At 44.7% G+C, this 19,932-nt stretch overlaps 1 protein-coding gene across 1 annotated transcript in view; it reads left to right on the top strand.

The window, feature by feature from the left end:
* LOC138284407 (mucin-2-like) overlaps positions 1 to 19,932 on the top strand; it is a 1,933,778-nt gene that overhangs the window by 1,787,519 nt on the left and 126,327 nt on the right. The window contains exon 65 of the mRNA XM_069223144.1: positions 13,507 to 13,546. Within this exon, the coding sequence (XP_069079245.1) occupies positions 13,507 to 13,546 (40 nt within the window). The remainder of the gene's footprint in view (positions 1 to 13,506; positions 13,547 to 19,932) is intronic.

Genomic DNA, 19,932 nt, shown 5'->3' with positions numbered 1-19,932 from the left:
CCATCCATGGTATCAACATATACATGAAACAGTTTGGAATAATCATTTAATGTATATTCTCTTCTAGAAGCATTTACATGTAATTCTTTCCCATCTATTGCGGACAACCTTTTGTCTGTAGCAGGTAGTGTTTCAGGAGCTCGCGTAGACCTAATATCTTCTTCTCCAGAGGGTGTAGGCCAGCTTAGCCCTACAAGTAAGCCAATCATCACTATAACTGTCTCAACTAATACTCCTGCACATATGTATTTACATTTACTATTTTTGTTTCTAGACTCCATGGCTTCTCTAAATTCATACCGTCTGATAAAATGCAGCAGTGGCAACAGCAATCGTCTCTTTCAGTCTTCAGTTGAGCAAAGCAGTAGCAAGCATTATTGTTGGAAAATGGGTTATTGGTAGGGCAGGTAGGTACCTACACCTAGCAACAAGCCACTAACCTCCACATAGGTACAGTTAGGTCTCAGTAAATTAATCCCAGCTCAACCCTTGGTAGCTTGGCAACGAGCGTCAAGGCTTAACTTAGGAGACAAAGTGTAAAGCATTCAAATATCACAAAACAGTAATTAAATAAAACACAGGAAACAGTTTAAAAATCCAAAACCAATTCATAAAAATAGTTTATATTTTTATATTTAAAATGACACAAAATCGATTAAAATCGGTTCAGGGGAACCGGAGATATGAATTTTTAAAGAATTATTACTTTTCTAGCGCTTAGAAACAAAAAGCGCCAATCGGGTCATCTGGTTGCACCTCGACCGGGGCAAAGTCAAACTTTCAGGCCGACCGCGATGGAGCCCTGCTCGGCTACAGGTCGCGGGAGGCCTCGGTTAAAAAGTTACCTTCTGACTTAGCCTTTATTTTGAAGTTTTTCTTCACCGGGACGAACCTGCCAGTTGAATCCGACCTCCTGGAGCCCTTGTCCGGATACGCGATGTGGGTTTCCTCGGTGGAGACTTTCACCTTCGGACTTAGTCGTTTTTTCGAGATGAAAATCCTTCGACCGGGGTAAACTTGGATCTTGATCCGACGTCCATGGAGCCCTTCTCGGATACGATGGCTGGGAGGTCCCGGTCAACTTTTTACGTTCGGACTTAATCTCTTTTTTGGATGTTTTTCTTTACCGGGACGAACCACGAAGTCAGGCTGGGTCGCGGTTGAGGCAAGCCGGCTAGAATTTCCGCGGCGGGTCGGTCCCTCTCTGGAGCTTTTTTCCAAAAATTCTCAAATCTTTTCCAAACTTCTGGGGCTTCACCCAGATGTTCTTTTAAGGTTCTTTTGGGGTCCACAGCTCACCCCAAGGGTCCAGAAGTTCTGTGATGGTCCTTGGGGGGTGCGGACTTCAACTCCCAGAATGCACCTGGCGCAAACTCCTTTTTGGCCACTGGACAGTGGTCAGCTGGTCGCTTTCTTCAGGAGTTGGTGCAGGGGACTCTGGTTTAGCAATTTTTCACCTGTAGCAAACAGGGAGTCCCTCCTTGAACCAGTTGAAGCCAGGCAAAGTCCTTCTTGTGGTGAAGCCCAAGTGTGCAGCTGGTGCAGTCCTTCTGAGTGCAGGTTCCAGGTGCAGGCCAGGGCTCCAGCAGGGCAGTCCTTCTTCTTCTTTAGTTCCTTTCTTGTTGAATTCTGGAGGGGATCTGAGGTGTGGGGGCAGGTCTGCCAGTTTTATTCTTGCTCCTGGGTGAAAAGCAGGGGGGCCCTGGTTCTCCAATCAGGTACAGGGTCGTCCCCCTGTGATGACCACTTCCTGGGAAGTGTGGCAAAAATCCATCCCAAAAGGCAACAGTCTCTAAAAATCCAACATGGCTGAATCTGACTTTTGGAGGTTACATCTGGCTGAGCCCACCCACTGGTGTGGCTAAAAATCATAAACACACCCCTCTCCTAATCTAATCAAGGAGGCACCTAGCTGTCTGGGGTTGCAGGATGTGGGGGTGTTGCTGGGTGCTCCAGATGTCCTTCTCTGCCTTTGAAGACCAGTTTGGCAGCCCTCCCCCTTCCTGCCTCACCATCTGCTGAGGGGAGATTCTCTCCCCCAAGCACATTCCTTTGTGTAAAGTCAGGCCACTTCACACCCAATCAAGGCAGCCTGGCAGAAGCTGCTGCAGGCTGGCCAATCAGAGCACAGCAGCAAAAACAATGCAGAGCTGAAATTGGCAACTTTTTAGGTAAAGTCTAAACTTTTTACCTGGACAAGTTATATTAAATCCAACAACTGGAAGTTGTGGGATTTATTACAACAATCAATTTGATACCAAATTCTTGGTATGTAACATTTAAGGAGACTTTAAAATTTAAAATAAAGTCTGCCCATTCTAGCCTATGAAGGCCATTTACTTCAATGAGGGAAAAACGAATTTGGCTGTTTTTACCTCACCAGGGCTTATAAATCTATTTTTATAAAGTCCCTGCTTATAGTTACATGGCACCCAGCCCTAGGGGCACATAGGGCACACCTTAGGGGTGACTTATATGTAAAAATAAGGTAGTTTAAGACTTTGGAAGTACCTTTAATTCCAAAGTCGAATTTGCATATAACTTTAATTTAAAAGCAGCCAGCAAGGCAGGCTTGCTTTTAAAATGACACTGGGCACCTCAGCAGTGCACCTAGGTGTGCACCACCTATGCTGTGGTCCCTAAACCTACATGCCCTACCTTATACTAGGGACTTATAGGTAGGTTAACTTAGCCAATTATAATTAGCCTAATTTGCATATCCATTTTACACAGAGCACAGGCCCTGGGACTGTTTAGCAGTACCCAGGGCACCATCAGAGTCAGGAAAACACCAGCAAAAAGTGGAAAATGGGGGCAAAAAGTTATGGGGCCTCTGCAATCAGCCCTGTTTTCTCACAATTACCTTTTCAATAACGTTTAAAAGTTTAGTTGGAATATCCTTATTTCTCTTCCTTAAACCTGCTTCATGTTATTCTAAATGATAACCCTACAATACATTTTGTATACTCTGACATTTATTCTCTGTAAGTTCTCAAATATCTCTAGTAGATGTACAGTTCAAACTCACTAAGAATCACATCCAGGATATAGGTGGTCATTCCGACTCTGGCGGGCGGCGGTTGGCGCCCGCCAGGCGGGAACCGCCATTTGGCCGCTCTGCGGTCACAAGACCGCTGCCGGCATTCTGACCTTCCCGCTGGGCCGGCGGGCGCTAACTATGTTAGCGCCCGCCGGCCCAGCGGGAAGGAGGGCTGCAACACAGAAGCCGGCTCCGAATGGAGCCGGCGGTGTTGCGGCCGTGCGACGGGTGCAGTTGCACCCGTCGCGCTTTTCACTGTCTGCTGGGCAGACAGTGAAAAGCCGGCCGGGGCCCTGTTAGGGGGCCCCTGCACTGCCCATGCCAGTGCCCGTGCCAGTGGCATGGGCAGTGCAGGGGCCCCCAGGGGCCCCAAGACACCCGTTCCCGCCAGCCTCTTCCTGGCAGCGCTGCCATGGCGGATTAGCCCAGATGGGGCAAAATCAGCGGGAAACCGCCGGCCCCGGTTTTCTGACCGCGGCGGTCAGAATGGGCTAGGAAGCACCGCCAGCCTGTTGGCAGTGCTTCCGTCATTCGTGGCCCTGGCGGTCTTAGACTGCCAGGGTCAGAATGATCCCCATAATGTCTCAGTCAATCAAGTGACAATGCCATCTCAAGGTTCAATTCTACACAATGATCAGTTCAAGGAGGATCAGGTGGATTTGAATTGTTAGAAAAAAAGACTCCAAATTCTCTCTGCCAGTCATTTGCAGCAAAATATGTCCATTGAGGCGTGAAGTACCTCCAACAGGGTACCCTTGCCCTCTTTGATCTCTGAACTACAGGGCCTTCAGCATCACTTTCTTTGTCCATATCTCCTCAGCATCTTATGGAACACTGTGGAATTTGCAACCCAGGCACAGTCTGTTCTCTTGACCACGGGTCTCCAGACATAACCCGCTTTTTCACAGCACTAGGATCTTTTGTCAGCGTCTGAGTTTTGCACAGTAATCATCTCTCTGCTCAACCCTTCCGTACCAACTTCACCTGTTGACTCACTCAGACCCCCTCAGGCCATACATGTGCTGTTTCAGTCACCTGCTCATTCCCAACAGCTTGGCTAACCTGCTCCCTTCATCTCCCTGTAACCAGCCCTTCGGTGACAGGTGCTGCTGTACCATCAAGGGGACACAGAACTCTATGAGTATGTGCTGCATGGATCCAAATAGGGAGACTTCCACACTTCACAGCAGTTGTCGAGATCAGGGTAACCTAGTAAGGACCCTTCGATTGAGACTCCAAACACAACTTCTGAACAAGTTTTTGCGCCATAACCCTGTTTCTGAGACTGAGGTCATTAGCCTCTCCGGGCTGCGGCTGTGCTGTGGTTTCCCCAACCTGACGGAGCACAGAACGAACCATATCAGCCAGTCCTTTGGAGTAATCAAGAACTATGTCATCTGTAATGTTCACAAAAACATTTGCAAGCATAACTGGTAATCTCACAGCATACCCCATTAGGATTTATTTGGGTGACAGTCCTGTTCTCCTAGCTAGAGTACTGCAAAGACTCATCAACCCAGGAGGCAATGCATCAGGCCATTTTGATGAAGTGGATGCACACACTTTAGCCAATCTGGACCTCAGTGTTCCATTTACTTGCGCAACAAGTCCAGAAGCCTCTGGTCTGTAACTTCAAGGAAACCTTTGTTCCACTTTTAATGCTGCACACAGTAACTTCAGGACCTCACTATTGAAGTGTGTCTTTCCCTCTGTCTGACTCCAGAGAAGTCGGGAATCTGAAAGGTGGTATGAGCTCTCCTAACAACAACTTCCATACTGTGAGACTATCACTTTTCCTAGTCGGGCAAGCCTCAACCCAACAAGAGAAAATGCATACAATAACTAAGGCAAATCTCAGTTCATTGCACAGGTAATTCAAGAAAATGTGGCTGCATCTTGTTAAAGGAACCTCCTCATCTGCCTATATGAGTCAGTGTTACTGCAGTTTGCCTACATTTATCTGTTGAAATGTAACACATCTGTGTCACATTGCTTCTGCCATCAACCTAAATCTAGGGTCAAACCATGTCTGTTGAAACAATCTCAACATTACATCAGGTCCCACATGAGTTGGACAGTGGTCATCTCTCGCCATAGGTGGTAACAAGCTATCTGGTAAGTTCTTCCATCAATTGAAACCCTAATGTCATCCTCATCTCTTTTGACACATCCTACTCTTATTCAGACCTTTTGTTCTGCTTCTGGCACTTCTTCCTAAAATCCTTAACTTCTTTAACGTCCTTAACATCCCTAACCTCCTCCCATGTATCTGCTGCAGTTAACAAGAGATTGTAATTTGTCCCATCTATTCCCTCATTCAAATAGTTGCCATTGAACGCACAAGAATTTAAGCAAACAAACACAAATGATTCTTGCTCTAAGTGCTCCGGATATGCCTAGACGTGGGTCTCTGGCTCACTGTGCCAGTGTGAACAATGCGCTTCCTGAGTGGAGGTGCTAATACCCCCTCCCTCAGGAATGTGCACTGCCCCGGCAGCGAGCTTCAAATGGCTTACTGTCTTTGAAACTCAACGCCAGGCCTGCTGCTAGCTACAGATGGCCGCCTCCATTGCAAAGCCCAACTTTTGGCGGGAGCAACGGCATGAAACTACACAAAGGGTATAAGGAGTGGCCCCATCTGGCATTCACCACCCCTAAGGTGTTGCCTTTGAGGTGGAAGGATGGAAGGAAAATAGCCAACCAGGTATATGGATGTGACCTCTGCCCACCAGAAGTGGTCACTGAGTGGCTGTGGCCACCCTAAGGCAGATGACCCATTGGTCACTATCAGGTTCCCCCTAAAACACCACCTAAATGTAGTGTTTAGAGGGCATCCCTAGATCAGGAAATCAGAATCAACAGACAAAAAGAAGATCAGCACCAAGAAGAACCAAAGCATGAGGACCGTGGACCTGCTGCACCAAAGAAACGGTGCCAAACCCTGCCTACTGCACCCAGGACCCAACAATCGCCCAAAAACTCCGTCCAGAGTGGAGGTACCGCTATACAACCCAGAGAAACCATCAAACCAGTGAGGGTCACTTCACTTACCAGCTGCTAACTCCTGAACCACATGTTGCAGCTAGAATAAACTGTATTCCAAGGACCATGAGGACAAACACTGTCAGTGTGCGAAGATTGTTGGCACTGTGACCTCCAGCAGCCAAACCGTGGCAATACCCTGGGTTTTGATAAATTAACACCGGACATCCAGAAAAACAGCCTGCCCGGGGCTCCAAAAGAACAGGGGGAAGCCTCAGTCAGGGAACCTTGGAAACACCCTGGACCTCCCACCAGAGTGCCCACTTGTCCTGCAAATGACTCTTGAACCAACTTATCTCCTGCTCCTGATGGCATCCTTGGGTCCAGCTCATGGCTCACCAATTCACTCTACACCCAGCCACCCTGTTTCCTGCACAGACCAACCTGCTGTGCCCTAAGGGTCCCCCACTCCTTGTAAACTTGACACTCCAAGAGAACCCCTAGAAACCATCTTTTAACTTACCTGTGCAATGATTTTCCAAGTGATCCCTCGCAGTGTCCCTGCACCAGCTCTAGAGACCTTTTCCCGCTCTGCTCCTGCCGGAACCAGGCCCTGCCCAAACTTCTCCAGCAGGCACAGTTTGCCCATCAGTGACCTCAACCAACCTGCAAAAGAAGAACTTGGTAAACCACCTGTACAATTTTATATGTATTTTTAAAAGTGATCCTCCATTGATTCCTATGGTGCATAACTAAGCATAAAAGACTATTTTTATTAAAGTTCAAAAATTCATATTTCAAGAAGTACTTAACCAATTTTGATGATTATGATCTAACAATGTATATAAAAATCTGAAGTAGTTTTATAAATTGGTCTCAAGTTATTCCTTTGAGTGTGTAAGTTGCAAGATTGATGCTGTGAGTACAACAAATGCTTTGCACTTCTCCAAGATTGACCTAACTGCTCGACCGAGCTACCTTAAAAATTAGAGCATTAGGGGCCATATGTACGAACACATTTTCCCATTGACACAGAATGGGAAAAACCCTTTGCTACATCTGGCCCTAGGTGATCTAGTTTTTGCCTCTGTAAACTAGCGTGTGGTTGCTTGGACCCCTGGCACAGTGTGCCTATCTTTGCACACTACTTAGAGGGCCAGTCCCCTACAGAGAGTCTCTGTGACCACAACTGTCCAAAATCATGAACAACACTAAAGCCATACTGGCTTTCGGTTAAAATGGTCACCTTCAGCTCGTCTGAAAACATAGCATGCTTGCTTTAGGGCAATCATTTCAGCCACTTGTGCAGAAAAGACTTCTTGAAGCCAGAAGACTTCAGCCACACCTGAGATGCTACAAACTGCATAAGCAGCCGTCGTGAAGGTTTCCTTCATGGTCTCTCAAGCAGGAGCATTAAACAAACATTATAATCTGACTCAGCAAGTGGCGTGCCTTGTCCTCTGCTTTTTTTAAGCAAGTTGCATATTTATGTGCTTAATCAGAACCTCTGCTCAGGGACTTAGCTATCATTGGTGCAGCAGGTGCATTGGCAGTGGGGCCCAGACCTCTGAGTGGTCCATTGAACCTGATAATTTCTGTCTTTTACTACTCCAACAGTAGTCAAATGAAGTCAATATTTTTCATTGATTGCACCAAGATCATGGGATCCCCTCTACCCAATTGCCTCTGCTAAGAAATCCAACCACAAATTAAAGCCACTCGAACTCCTGATGAGGTTAAACCATGCGTGGAAATGTAGATACTACTGTGTGTACTATGTGTGATATTTCTTTTGTTTCATATTGCACCATTACAGGTTTGTCCATGAGGAAAGAGGAATAAATGCCAGAATCTGTTTGTTCTCCAATTTTTGCCTTATCTGGGTACATCTACCTAAGCGCATTTCATCAGGTTTTATTCTGGTGACAAATGTGGGGGGAATACAACAGAGCACTGTAGTGTTCCTGCACTTCTCGTAATCCAAAATCAGCTGTCAACAGATTTTGCAATTAAATTATGATTACAGCAGATTGCGTAACAGAAGACTAAAACCTAGAGAAAACTGAGTAAAACAGATTGGTTTTCCAGCAAGTGCTATAACCCCTGGCGCACCTGTCAATTTGTTTCAGATCTTGTGCCAATCCTCATGAGCTGATTATTTGTAGATCAGAAATGTCAAAGCAAATGATAAAGATGCCTTTAACCCCTTGGGTGCTTTGGGCGAGCTAGTCTCGCCCTCGACCCCATCGCTCGTGTGCCGAGGACGAGACCAGCTCGTCCAGCACCTGGCCCCCGTGGGCCACACCACCCCATCAGGGATGGAAGGGGAATCGCTTCCCCTTTCACCCCTACCCCCCCGAATCCTCCCAGCAACGTCTGATGACTTCAGCACGTCATCGCAAGCTGATCTCATCTTGCTTCCAGCACAATTTGGTAGAGAAATGCTCAGCATTTCTCTTCCGCTCGGGAGGAGAGGCCAGGCAGAGGCATGAAAGGAAAGGAAAAGTCTTTCCTTTCATGTCTCTGCAAGCATTTCTGCTGCCTGGTCACAATGCAATCGGGCAGCAGAAATGCCCACTAGACACAAGAGATTTTTTTGGGGTAATACTTACGTATAAGGGGAGCGGCCCCTTGGGCAAGGGCCACTCCACAGGGGGGGTGGGAATATTTTTCGGCTTGGGCAGATCGGCCCATTCTAATTAGGCCGATTTGCCCCCGGTGGGGCAGAAACCCATAGACACCAAGGATAGATATATATATATATTTTTACTTTATGTTTTTATGTATGGCGAGCGACCCCTTAGGCAAGGGTCGCTCCCCTGGGGGTTAAATTGTATTTTGGCCATTTCTGCCCCCCTTAGGGGTAGATCGGCCTATTTTTATTAGGCCAATCTGCGCCCAATGGGGGCAGAAACCACTAGACACCAGGTAATTTTTAAAAATTTATATTTATAAAAAAAGGTAAGCGGCCCCTTGGGAAAGGGCCACTCCCCAGGGGGGCAAGATATTTTTAGGCTGGCCTAATATATTAAGCCGAAACCCCTAGACACCAGGGATATATATTTTTTGTTTACTTTATTTTTTCATATCTGGGGAGCGACCCCTTAGGCAAAGGTCACTCCCCTGGGGGACAAATTGTATTTAGGCCATTTCTGCCCCCCTTGGGGGCAGATCAGCCTATTTTTATTAGGGCAATCTGCCCCCAAGGGGGGCAGAAACCACAAGACAACAGGGATTTTTATTTTTTTGCGTCAATTTCATGCAAGGGGAGCGGCCCCTTAGGCAAGGGTCATTCCCCTGGGGGGGCAATTTTATTTTAGGCCAGGGGGCAGAAACCATTAGGCACCCAGGATTTTTTTTTCCCGCCAATTTCATGCAAAGGGAGCGATCCCTTAGGCAAGGGTCGCTCCCCTGGGGGGGGGGGCAAATTTATTTTAGGCCATTTCTGCCCCTCTTGGGGGCAGATCGGCCTATTTCTATTGCTCCGATCTGCCCCCAGGGGGGGCAGAAACTACTTAGGCACCAGGGATTGGTGTGTGTGTGTGTGTGTCTTGTTTGGGGGGGGCAGCCCCTTGGGCAAGGGTCACTCCCCATGGGGGCACATTACTATTGGCCATATGCAGATCTGCCTATTTTTGGAAGGCCCATCTGCCCCCAGGGGGGGCAGAAATCACACCAGAGAGCAGGTAACTTTTTTTTCTTCTTCAAAATAAGAGAGTGGAGGTATGGCCATACCCCCACCCCCAAATAAATGGGGCCAAAGTTGTTCTGCCCACCAGTGGGCGGATGGGGGTAATTACTCCTGATCCACACCCCAGGGGGACAGAAAGCCTGCTAGGTGCCAGGGAATTAAAAAAAAAAAAAAAAAAAAAGCAGTGTGGTGGTGGCTACCAACCAGTATGGGCAACTGAAGGGGGTAACAGTCTTGCAGCTCTCCCCCCGCACCACAATAAAACATCTTATCCCATGGCATGCAAGAGGACATTTGTATATTTTGGGATTTGGTTTTACATTTGGGCCATGAGAGCTTGGCTAACTCTCAAAATCGTCCCACTTGGAATGGTGAGGGCTGCACTTTTTTTACTTTGGGATGCTGCCATGTAGAAAAAATCCACAAGACCTAGACACATCTGAAAATTAAACATCTGGGTGAGTCCAGGGTGGTGTGCTTCACATGCACCCCGCAGCATGTTCTTACCCACAATGCCCTGCAAACCTCCAACTTTTCCAGAAATCACACATTTTTCCCACATTTTTGTGATGAAACCTTCGGAATCTGCAGAAATCCACAAAATTCTTACCACCCAGCATTGTCTCATCTCTACTGATAAAGTTTTTACCCCACTTGTCAGCCTAAAAATGTTTTTTTTACCAACTGCCCTTTTGGACCCGCCTTGGTTCCCCTCAATTTCAACATCTTTTTGGGTCTTCCCTGTCACAGGCACTTGGCCCACCTACACAAGTGAGGTATCTTTTTTATCGGAAGACTGAGGGGAACTCTGGGTGGAAAGAAATCTGTGGCTCCTCTGAGATTCCAGAACTTTCTGTCACCGAAATGTGAGGAAAAAGTATTTCTTTGGCCCAATTTTGAGGTTTGCAAAGGATTCTGGGAAACAGAACCTGTCAGAGCCCCACAAGTCACCCCATCTTGGATTCACTAGGTGTCTAGTTTTCAAAACTGCACAGGTTTGCTAGGTTTCCTTAGGTGCCAGCTGAGCTAGAAGCCAAAATTTACAGCTAAGCACTTAGCAAAAAACAGCTCTGTTTTCTTTGGGAAAATGTGATATTTCCAAGTTGTGTTTTGGTGCATTTCCTGTCACGGGCACTAGGCCTACCCACACAAGTGAGGCACCATTTTTATCAGAAGTCTTAGTGGAACGCTAGGTGGAAGGAAATTTGTGGCTCCTCTTAGATTCCAGAACTTTCTATCATTGGAATGTAAGGAAAAAGTGTTTTTTGGGCGAATTTTGAGGTTTGCGAAGGATTCTGGGTAACAGAGCCTGGTCAAAGCGCCACAAGTCACCCCATCTTGGATTCCCCTAGGTGTCTAGTTTTCAAAACTGCGCAGGTTTGCTCCTCTCTGATTCCAGAACTTTCTGTCACCGAAATGAGGGGAACATTTTTTTTGGGGGGCAACTTTTGAGGTCTGCAAAGGATTCTGGGTAACAGAGCCTGGTCAGAGTCCCACAAATCACCCCATCTTGGATTCCTATAGGTTTCTAGTTTTCAAAACTGCGCAGGTTTGCTAGGTTTCCCTAGATGCCGGCTAAGCAAAGGCCAAAATCCACAGCTAGGCACTTTGCAAAAAACAGCTCTGTTTTCTTTGTGAAAATGTGATGTGTCCACGTTGTGTTTTGGGGCATTTGGTGTCGCGGGCGCTAGGCCTATCCCCACAAGAGAGGTACCATTTTTATCGGGAGACTTGGGGGAACGCTGGGTGGAAGAACATTTGTGGTTCCTTCAAATTCCAGAGCTTTCTGTTTCCAAAATGAGGAAAAAGTGTTTTTTTGGCCGAATTTTGAGGTTTGCAAAGGATTCCGGGTAACAGAACCTAGTCAGAGCCCCACAAGTCAGCCCATCTTGGATTCCCCTAGGTGTCTAGTTTTCAAAACTGCGCAGGTTTGCTGTGTTTCCCTAGGTGCCGGCTGAGCTAGAGTCAAAAATCCACAGCTAGCCACTTTGCAAAAAACAGCACTGTTTTCTTTGGGAAAATGTGATGTTTCCACAATGTGTTTTGGGGCATTTCCTGTCGCGGGCGCTAGGCCTACCTCCACAAGTGAGGTACCATTTGTATCAGGAGAGTTGGGGGAACGCTGTGTGGAAGGAAATTTGTGGCACCTCTGAGGTTCCAGAACTTTCTGTCACCGAAATGGAAGGAAAAAGTGTTATTTTGGCCAATTTTGGTGGTTTGCAAAGGATTATGGGTAACATAATCTGGTCAGAGCCCCACAAGTCACCCCATCTTGGATTCCCGTAGGTGTCTAGTTTTAAAAAATGCACAGGTTTGCTAGGTTTCCATAGGTGCCGGCTGAGCTAGAGGCCAAAATCTACAGCTAGGCACTTTGCTAAGTGCAGATTTCAATGTAAAAATGCGATGTGTCCATTTTGTGTTTCCTGTCGCGAGCATAATGCCTACCCATGCAAGTATGGTACCATTTGAATCGGGAGACTTGGGGGAACACAGAATAGCAAAACAAGTGTTATTGCCCCTTGTCTTTCTCTACATTTATTCCTTCCAAATGTAAGACAGTGTGTAAAAAAGACATCTATTTGAGAAATGCCCTGTAATTCACATGCTAGTTTGGGGACCCCGGAATTCAGAGATGTGCAAATAACCACTGCTTCTCAACACCTTATTTTATGGCCATTTTGGAAATACAAAGGTTTTCTTGATACCTATTTTTCAGTTTTTATATTTCAGCAAATTAATTGCTGTGTACCCGGTATAGAATAAAAACCCATTGCAAGGTGCAGCTCATTTATTGGCTCTGGGTACCTAGGGTTCTTGATGAACCTACAAGCCCTATATATCTCCGCAACCAGAAGAGTTCAGCAGACGTAACGGTATATTGCTTTAAAAAATCTGACATCGCAAGAAAAAGTTACAGAGTAATACGTGGAGAAAAATGGCTGTTTTTTTACCTCAATTTCAATATTCTTTTATTTCAGCTGTTATTTTCTGTAGGAAACACTTGTAGGATCTACACAAATTACCCCTTGCTGAATTCAGAATTTTGTCTACGTTTCAGAAATGTTTAGCTTTCTTGGATCCAGCATTGGTTTCTTATCCATTTCTGTCACTAACTGGAAGGAGGCTGAAAGCACAAAAAATAGTAAAAATGGGGTATGTCCCAGTAAAATGTCAAAATTGTGTTGAAAAATTGGGTTTTCTAATTCAAGTCTGCCTGTTCCTGAAAGCTGGGAAGATGGTGATTTTACCACCGTAAACCCTTTGGTGATGCCATTTTCAGGGAAAAAAAACACAAGCCTTCTTCTGCAGCCCTTTTTCTCATTTGTTTGAAAAAATCAAAATGTTCACAGTATTTTGGCTATTTTCAAGGTCTCCTTTAGGGGAACCCACAAAGTCTGGGTACCGCTAGAATCCCTAGGATGTTGGTAAAAAAAGGACACAAATGTGGCATGGGTAGCTTATGTGGAGAACAAGTTATGAGGCCTAAGCGTGAACTGCCCCAAATAGCCAATAAAAAGGCTCGGCACAGGAGGGGAAAAGGTTTGGCAGCGAAGGGGTTAAAGTGAATTATGTGACAATGTAGGATGGTATTCTTGCAATATACAACAAAATGTAAGCAACCGCCACTATGGATGTTTCAAATCGTTTAGCATGCAATCAAACATATGAAAAATGTTACAGTTGATATTTCAGAGGATTTGTAAAGAATGAACTAATGAATACTTTAAATGACTTTACTATCTACCTATCCTTAACTCCTAATTTTCATTTTCCCACCTTCTTTCTTCCTTAGCTGCCAGAAGAGGTTCCATATAATTGCTGTAACTCCTGTGGTAAATAAGACATTTTTCACAACTCATATTGAATTGATGTAAATGTTATAAACTACATGCAAAATTCTATGGAATGCTTTAGCTTTCTGCATTGTAATATGTATTATGGGATGATAGCATGCTTTTGTCAACAGTGTGTCCTTCCTCCAAAGCTTTATGTCCCCTGTTTTCACCTAAAAACTTCTGTTTTCTACAGACACTAATACCTCCACAGTCTTTTACTTATACATGTGGATGTCCTATTTCCTGCCGACTAAACCTATCAAAGAATGAGGCCAGCGGTTGTTAATCTTTTGAGTCTAAAATATCACTTTGTCTTTTTTGCGACTAATGTATGTCTGTTTTTTGTCGGCACCTACCATTGCTTCAACGAAGGCCACCACTCACATGCTGTTTTAAAAGATATGATAAGGCCACCAACTTAATTTTTAGCCTTCAATTTAAAATGAGTTCACATTGACATAGCATTTAAAAGTTTCAATGTTCTCAATTTTCAGTTTAAAATTTTACAATTTTATTATATATACATATATGTTTTCCTAAATGTAAGCTAAAATGTTATTACTTTATCTACTTACAATCCACCACTAAGGTGGGACCTAAAAGCTCATAGGGCAGGGTATATTGCATTTTGCTAATTAGGACTTGTATATTTAAATTTTACATGTTGTTAAAAATGGGGTCTTTGGTTGGCAGTCAGGTTATCCCCTGTCCAAGCAAGGACCCTTATTCTAGTTAGGGCAAAGGAGAAACACACCTGGTTTACCTTCACTCTTCCTCTTGGTAGGTTGGCAGGAGCAGGCAGGCTAAACTCAGAAGCAATGTGTAAAGTATTTGTACTAACACACACAGTAATACGGTGACCACACTACAAAATGGACAACACACCAGTTTAGAAAATTAGGTAATATTTATCTAAATCAAACAAGGCCAAAACTACAAAAATCCAACATACACAGGTCAAGATACGAATTTACAAAAGAACAAGAGTCTTACTCCATAAAAAACAATGGAATCTGATTTTACACAAAGTATCTGGTTTGCGTAAAAAATAAAGCCGCATGGGCAAGCATGCATTGGAAAAGTCAGCATTGCGTCAATTCCTTACTCCAAGAAGTAGGGGAGAACTGACCAGAACCACACACACATGCTGGCAGTGGTTATTAAAGTAGCAGCCTCAGAACCTAGAAGGACAATACTCCTGGACCTGTGGAGACTCAGAAGAATGACTACCTTGCTCTCTGAAGCCTGAACAAGGACAAGGACTGGGCCTGCTTGACTTGAACCCAGGACTCCACAAGTGACTCCAAGGATCAGTTTGCTGTCTAGTGTGTGAGCTACAGGGGAAAGCTTTCAGAGGCTTTCCCTACAGCCGAAATCTTGTGGAGTCTTTATGTAACTCCACGGAATTCAGTGGAGAGAAACTTCATGAGTTGTTCCCAGGCCTAGTTGTGTGTAAAATGAAACATTTATTTTTATAATCTGAAATCAAAATCACTTTTTTCATATTCTCCTTGATTTTGAATGGGCATTTTATCCTTTTTCCAAATCCAGCTCCTTTTGACTCTTTTTACCTCAGCAACACTGAAATCTGCACTGTGGAGAAGCAAAAAGTTGTGCCAGGAGAGAGGGCTGAGTCCTAACTCTCAAGAAGTGCAGACCCAGGTCCTGGCCATTTGGATAGTGTTGGAGTGTATTCCTCCAACTCTAAAGTTGCAAAGAATGTTTCTCCAGTGAAAAATCTGAGAATCGGGCCTCTTTGCAACAAAAAAAGCCCTTCTCCAGTCTCCTTGTGAACAAACTTCACCAAGGCCTACCTCGGACCTGCATCCGAACGGTGATGTAATCTTCCTGACATAGACCCTGGACTACACTGCTCGGAGTTCTCAGTGCCAACAACAAACGCCCCTCACTTCTTGCCAACTCAAAGCTCTGATCTTCAACCATCTTTTCATGCTGTCAACAACTGTACAGCCAGGTTCTAGCTGAGGCCTGGGACTTCACCATCCCACCTTCTATGTATACCTCTCTAGATCCAGGCTGCAGCCCGACTGCTGATGACCACCTTAGCAAGTGCTTCTCACATCAATCCTAGACTAAGTTAAAAGGTAAGAATTCCCATCATGATGAATCTGGTCCCTGTATCTGACCTGCACTTCATTCCGGTTGGTCTTAACTTTCGAATTTGACCCAGTTCAGTGCCATCAAATAAGTGTGATTAGCGCTTTTTGGTTCTATTTCTACTGAAAAATTCAACAATTCTTATTCTACATAATGGATTTTTGTTGTTTTTGTTTTGTTAAATACATTCTACTCTATTTTTTTCTAAATTGGTTTGAAGTTTTTTTTCCTTTTGTTGTGTGTTCACTACACATTGCCTTTTTGTTAAGCCTGACTGCTTTTGTGCCAGACTAACAGAGGGTTAAGCAGAGGTTTATTTAATGATTTTTGAAGTACACTCAGACAAGAATTTAGTTTATTTCTCGAGTGGGGCTCACCACTCTCCAGTAATAATAACCCAATTACCTACAGCAGTGTTCAGATGTGGTATCCACTACTTGTGTTTGTGCAGTGCCACTCAGTTTTTTCTGCAGGGTAGGTGAAAAATTGCACTCTGCTGGTGGAGTTTGCAGAGTTTTGGCCACTCCCCGTTCCGCTTGTAGCGTGGACTTCAGGCAAAACTTTGCAACCGCCGCGCTGCAGAGTTTTTTCTTGCATGCATCTCACCAATGTTAATCCCTAGTGTGATTTTAAGGTGCTAGAACACCTCCAAGTGAGATTTCTCAACACATGCAGAAGAGAAAGCTTCAGCTCAAGCATAAAGAAGCAATGCCCTCTGGCGCACCACGTGGTGTGATTTGTGTGGATTTTAAGGTGGGAACAAGCTTCTGCACTAAAAACTAGTGGGAGCAGCACGATGTGCCTGAATTCCATCCACTCATGGAACTCCACAAAATCTTGTGGAGCCTTTATGTAACTCCATGGAATTCGGTGGAGTGAAACTCCATGGGTTCTGCCCAGACATAGTTTTGTGTGAAATGAAAAATCTCTTTTTATAATGTGAAGTCAAAATTGATTTTTTCATATTCTCCTTGATTTGGGTTGGGCATTTTATCCTCTTTCCAAATTCAGCTGTTGCTGACACTTTGCAGTTCAGCAACACTGAAGTCTGCACTGTGGAGGAACAGAGAAAGTTGTGCCGGGAGGGATGTCTGAAGCTAACCAAAGTTACAGGAAGCTGGAGTACCAGACAGCCCCCTGAGCCTGGGAGGGGGTCCGCATGCTGCTGTCTGCAGCACGGGAGCAGGGGGAACGTAAAGTGGAGGGGAAGGAAGGAAATGAACCCCAAGCTAGAAAGAGAAGATAATCTTCTGTCCGTGGCCCCTGAGAAGAGCGGAGCGTCCACAAAAGTGAGGCCCATTGCGTGATCCAGAGCAGGGAGCACCTTGTCCTCGCACAATTGGACCCCGGAGAAGTAGGAGGACAGGAGAGCTGAAATTGCAGCTGGCTAAGTTGAAACTGACTTCTGGGGACAAACCGGCTCAGGCAGAAATAACCTTTGAAGAGAAAAAGGCTGTGGCTGAGTGGGCTTAGAGGAGAAGGGGCTGGCTGCTGAGGTAAAAAGGTATCAGCAGAATTGGCCTTCGAGGAAAGGTTGACTTGGAGGAAAAAAGGTCCTGATGGCTCATGAAGTTGGTCAAAAAGATCTAGACAGAAGAGCAAGACTGGCTACAGTGTTCAGTGATGATGGTGACAGCAACAATGGAGTGCCTAAGGAAGGTAAATGGGTCCGCATACCTAGAGACCTGGCTTCCAGCTATTCAGTGGGGGAGATAACATTGAAAGTGGCCTAAGAAATGCACAGAGTCCCTGAAAAGGATGGGGGATGAGAAAGAAACATAAGCCCAATTCAAGGTGTTATACACCACTGTCCTTGGAAGAGGAAGCCAGATGAAGTATTCCCTGATGAAAGATGTTTTGGTTGTAACTATGAAAAGTATAGGGTAAAGTTAGAAGACATTTACAAGCTGTCTAACCAATCTTGGGTAAATTTTGTGGATTACTCCAATACAGCACAAATTTGTTTTGTGAAGGTCAGCAAAGTAATTGTTCTGCTTTCCTACTTATCTCATATCAGAGCTTACAGAACCTCTCTGGAATGCACTTCTGAGTTCAAAGAAGACTTTTATTGTTGTTAATTCTTCCCCACCCACAAGTTCTTGAGAGACGAATTAATAGACTTCAAGCACACGTTCAAAAGAGTAAAAGTAGTTGCAGCAATGAAAGAAAAATATATCACAGTACTTCTCAGTTGCAATGTACACAGCAGATTATATTAGCAAAGCATAAAAGTTAAAATTAATCACCGTATGAGCAAGTAGGACCTATCTTCAGCTTCATCTTTCTGGGGTCTGCAAGTTGATGACTCCGGTCAACTGCGAGAAAGAGATTATCTACCCACACGGAAGACTGGCAACTGCCACCTAGTTCCAGCCTGAAGTCAAGCAGATTCGAATCTAACTCACTGTAGCCCCAAGTCATCCTTACAAAAGCGTGCCCCCTCCTCTCAGACTCGGGAAAACTATGCAAGCCTTTGGAGACTGGCCAGATCTCCTAGACTTCTCCTCTTCCCAAGCCTGAGCAGAAAGGAAAACACCAAATGTACTCTCTCTTATCAGGTCTAGTCTGGTGTGAAGAAAACAGCTTCGTTCATCTTGTGGAAAAACACAGCTTGGAAGAATACAGACAGCTGTGATGTTTCAACTGCAATGTCTAACTCCACGTTAAAGCCAATAGGCAGCTAACCTAAATATCAAATGTAATGTCTAATGTCATGTCAAAGCCAATAGGCAGCTGAGCTGAATACAAAATGTAAGGTCTAATATCGCGTCAAAGCCAATAGGCAGCTAAGCTGAATACAGAATGTAATGTCTAATATCATGTCAAAGCCAATAGGCAGCTGAACTGAATACAGAATGTAATGGCTAATATCATGTCATAGCCAATAGGCAGCTAAACTGAATACAGCATGTCAAAGCCAATAGGCAGAATACAGAATGTAATGGCTAATGCAATATCAAAGCCAATAGGCGGCTAAACTGAACAAAACATGCAATGTGCTGCTGGTGAACATTGAGCAACTAATATGCGCAGTGGTGAAACACAAAGTCATTGGTCAAACACAATTAATAGCATCACATTCCACCCTATGACCAATGAATTTTTGTTTCACATATCTCTTGTTTCAAACAAAAACAAAAACAAAAAAAAACATCAGCACAAAAAAACATTATCCGCAAATCAAATTTGAATGATAAAAGCAATCACTGTAAAGCAATGGAAGTGGATTAACATATTGATCTCATAACCTTTCACATCAGATGCATCTACACAGAAAAGACTGAAACGTTTATACTCTGAATGAGATTATAGTGTCTCTAAAATAGCAATTTGATGTGGCATGAGTTCTACTCATGTAAAGGTGCACGGTCCACCTGAAAGGTTTGCTGGAAGGTAAGTGAAAGTCAGAGTTCCACACGAAAAAACACAGACAGTTAACTGTTAAGGTTGCTTAGTTCCAGTGGAAGAATGTAATCAAACAATTTGAACTTGAACTGAAGGCGCCATTTGCGCAAAATGGATTCATGGTGCTTTCACTTTACTCAGTCAGGTTCAGGTTGGGGGTTCGGTCCCTTCCCCGACCCCATACGCACACACTCGAAGGGGGACCATACAGCACACTCAGGTACAGTGGCGAAACGTGGTAGGATCTGCAAAAGAAAAAAGTATGACTTTTCTTGCAAATAACATTTGTCATCTGAAATGTGCCCTTCCTCTTTTCCCTGTTTTATAATCAGCAGGACATTTTTGTGGCCCTTTATTATAATTTCTGCAGGTTCTGGAGGGTCATCTGGGGCTTTAACCCACACCTCAGCACAGAGGTTTTTATCTGCTGCACCACAGCTTCCCTTTTCTTGCACTGTCAGAAGGGCTGGGGCAGACTCCTTCTTTACCAAACCTCCATTCACTGCACTTTTGACAAGTTGGGCCATTCTGTCTCCAATTTGTATGAATGAATCAGATTCTTTTCTAGTTGCCAGCATAATTTAGATTTCTCCTTGGTAATCTGCAGGAATTATTCCCCCATAAAACCTGATCAATTTGCCATATCTGTCCTGGTACCTTTCCTCTCCCCAACTGCTCTGTGACTACTTGTGGGACAGATTTCTCTTGTGCGTGCTGCACAGTTTTTATACAATCTAGGGGAATGTGCATCTCTCTCATCTCTGCCCACCTGTAAGTGGCTTTTTCTCCCAGCTGTTCACATTTCTGGTGCACCCACTTAGCCATCCCCAAGCCTAAGTCAGAATTCTGGGTGAACACTT

The sequence above is a fragment of the Pleurodeles waltl genome, chromosome 3_1 (assembly GCF_031143425.1).
Source record: "Pleurodeles waltl isolate 20211129_DDA chromosome 3_1, aPleWal1.hap1.20221129, whole genome shotgun sequence".
NCBI lineage: Eukaryota > Metazoa > Chordata > Amphibia > Caudata > Salamandridae > Pleurodeles > Pleurodeles waltl.
This window is presented reverse-complemented; position numbering and strand designations above follow the sequence as displayed.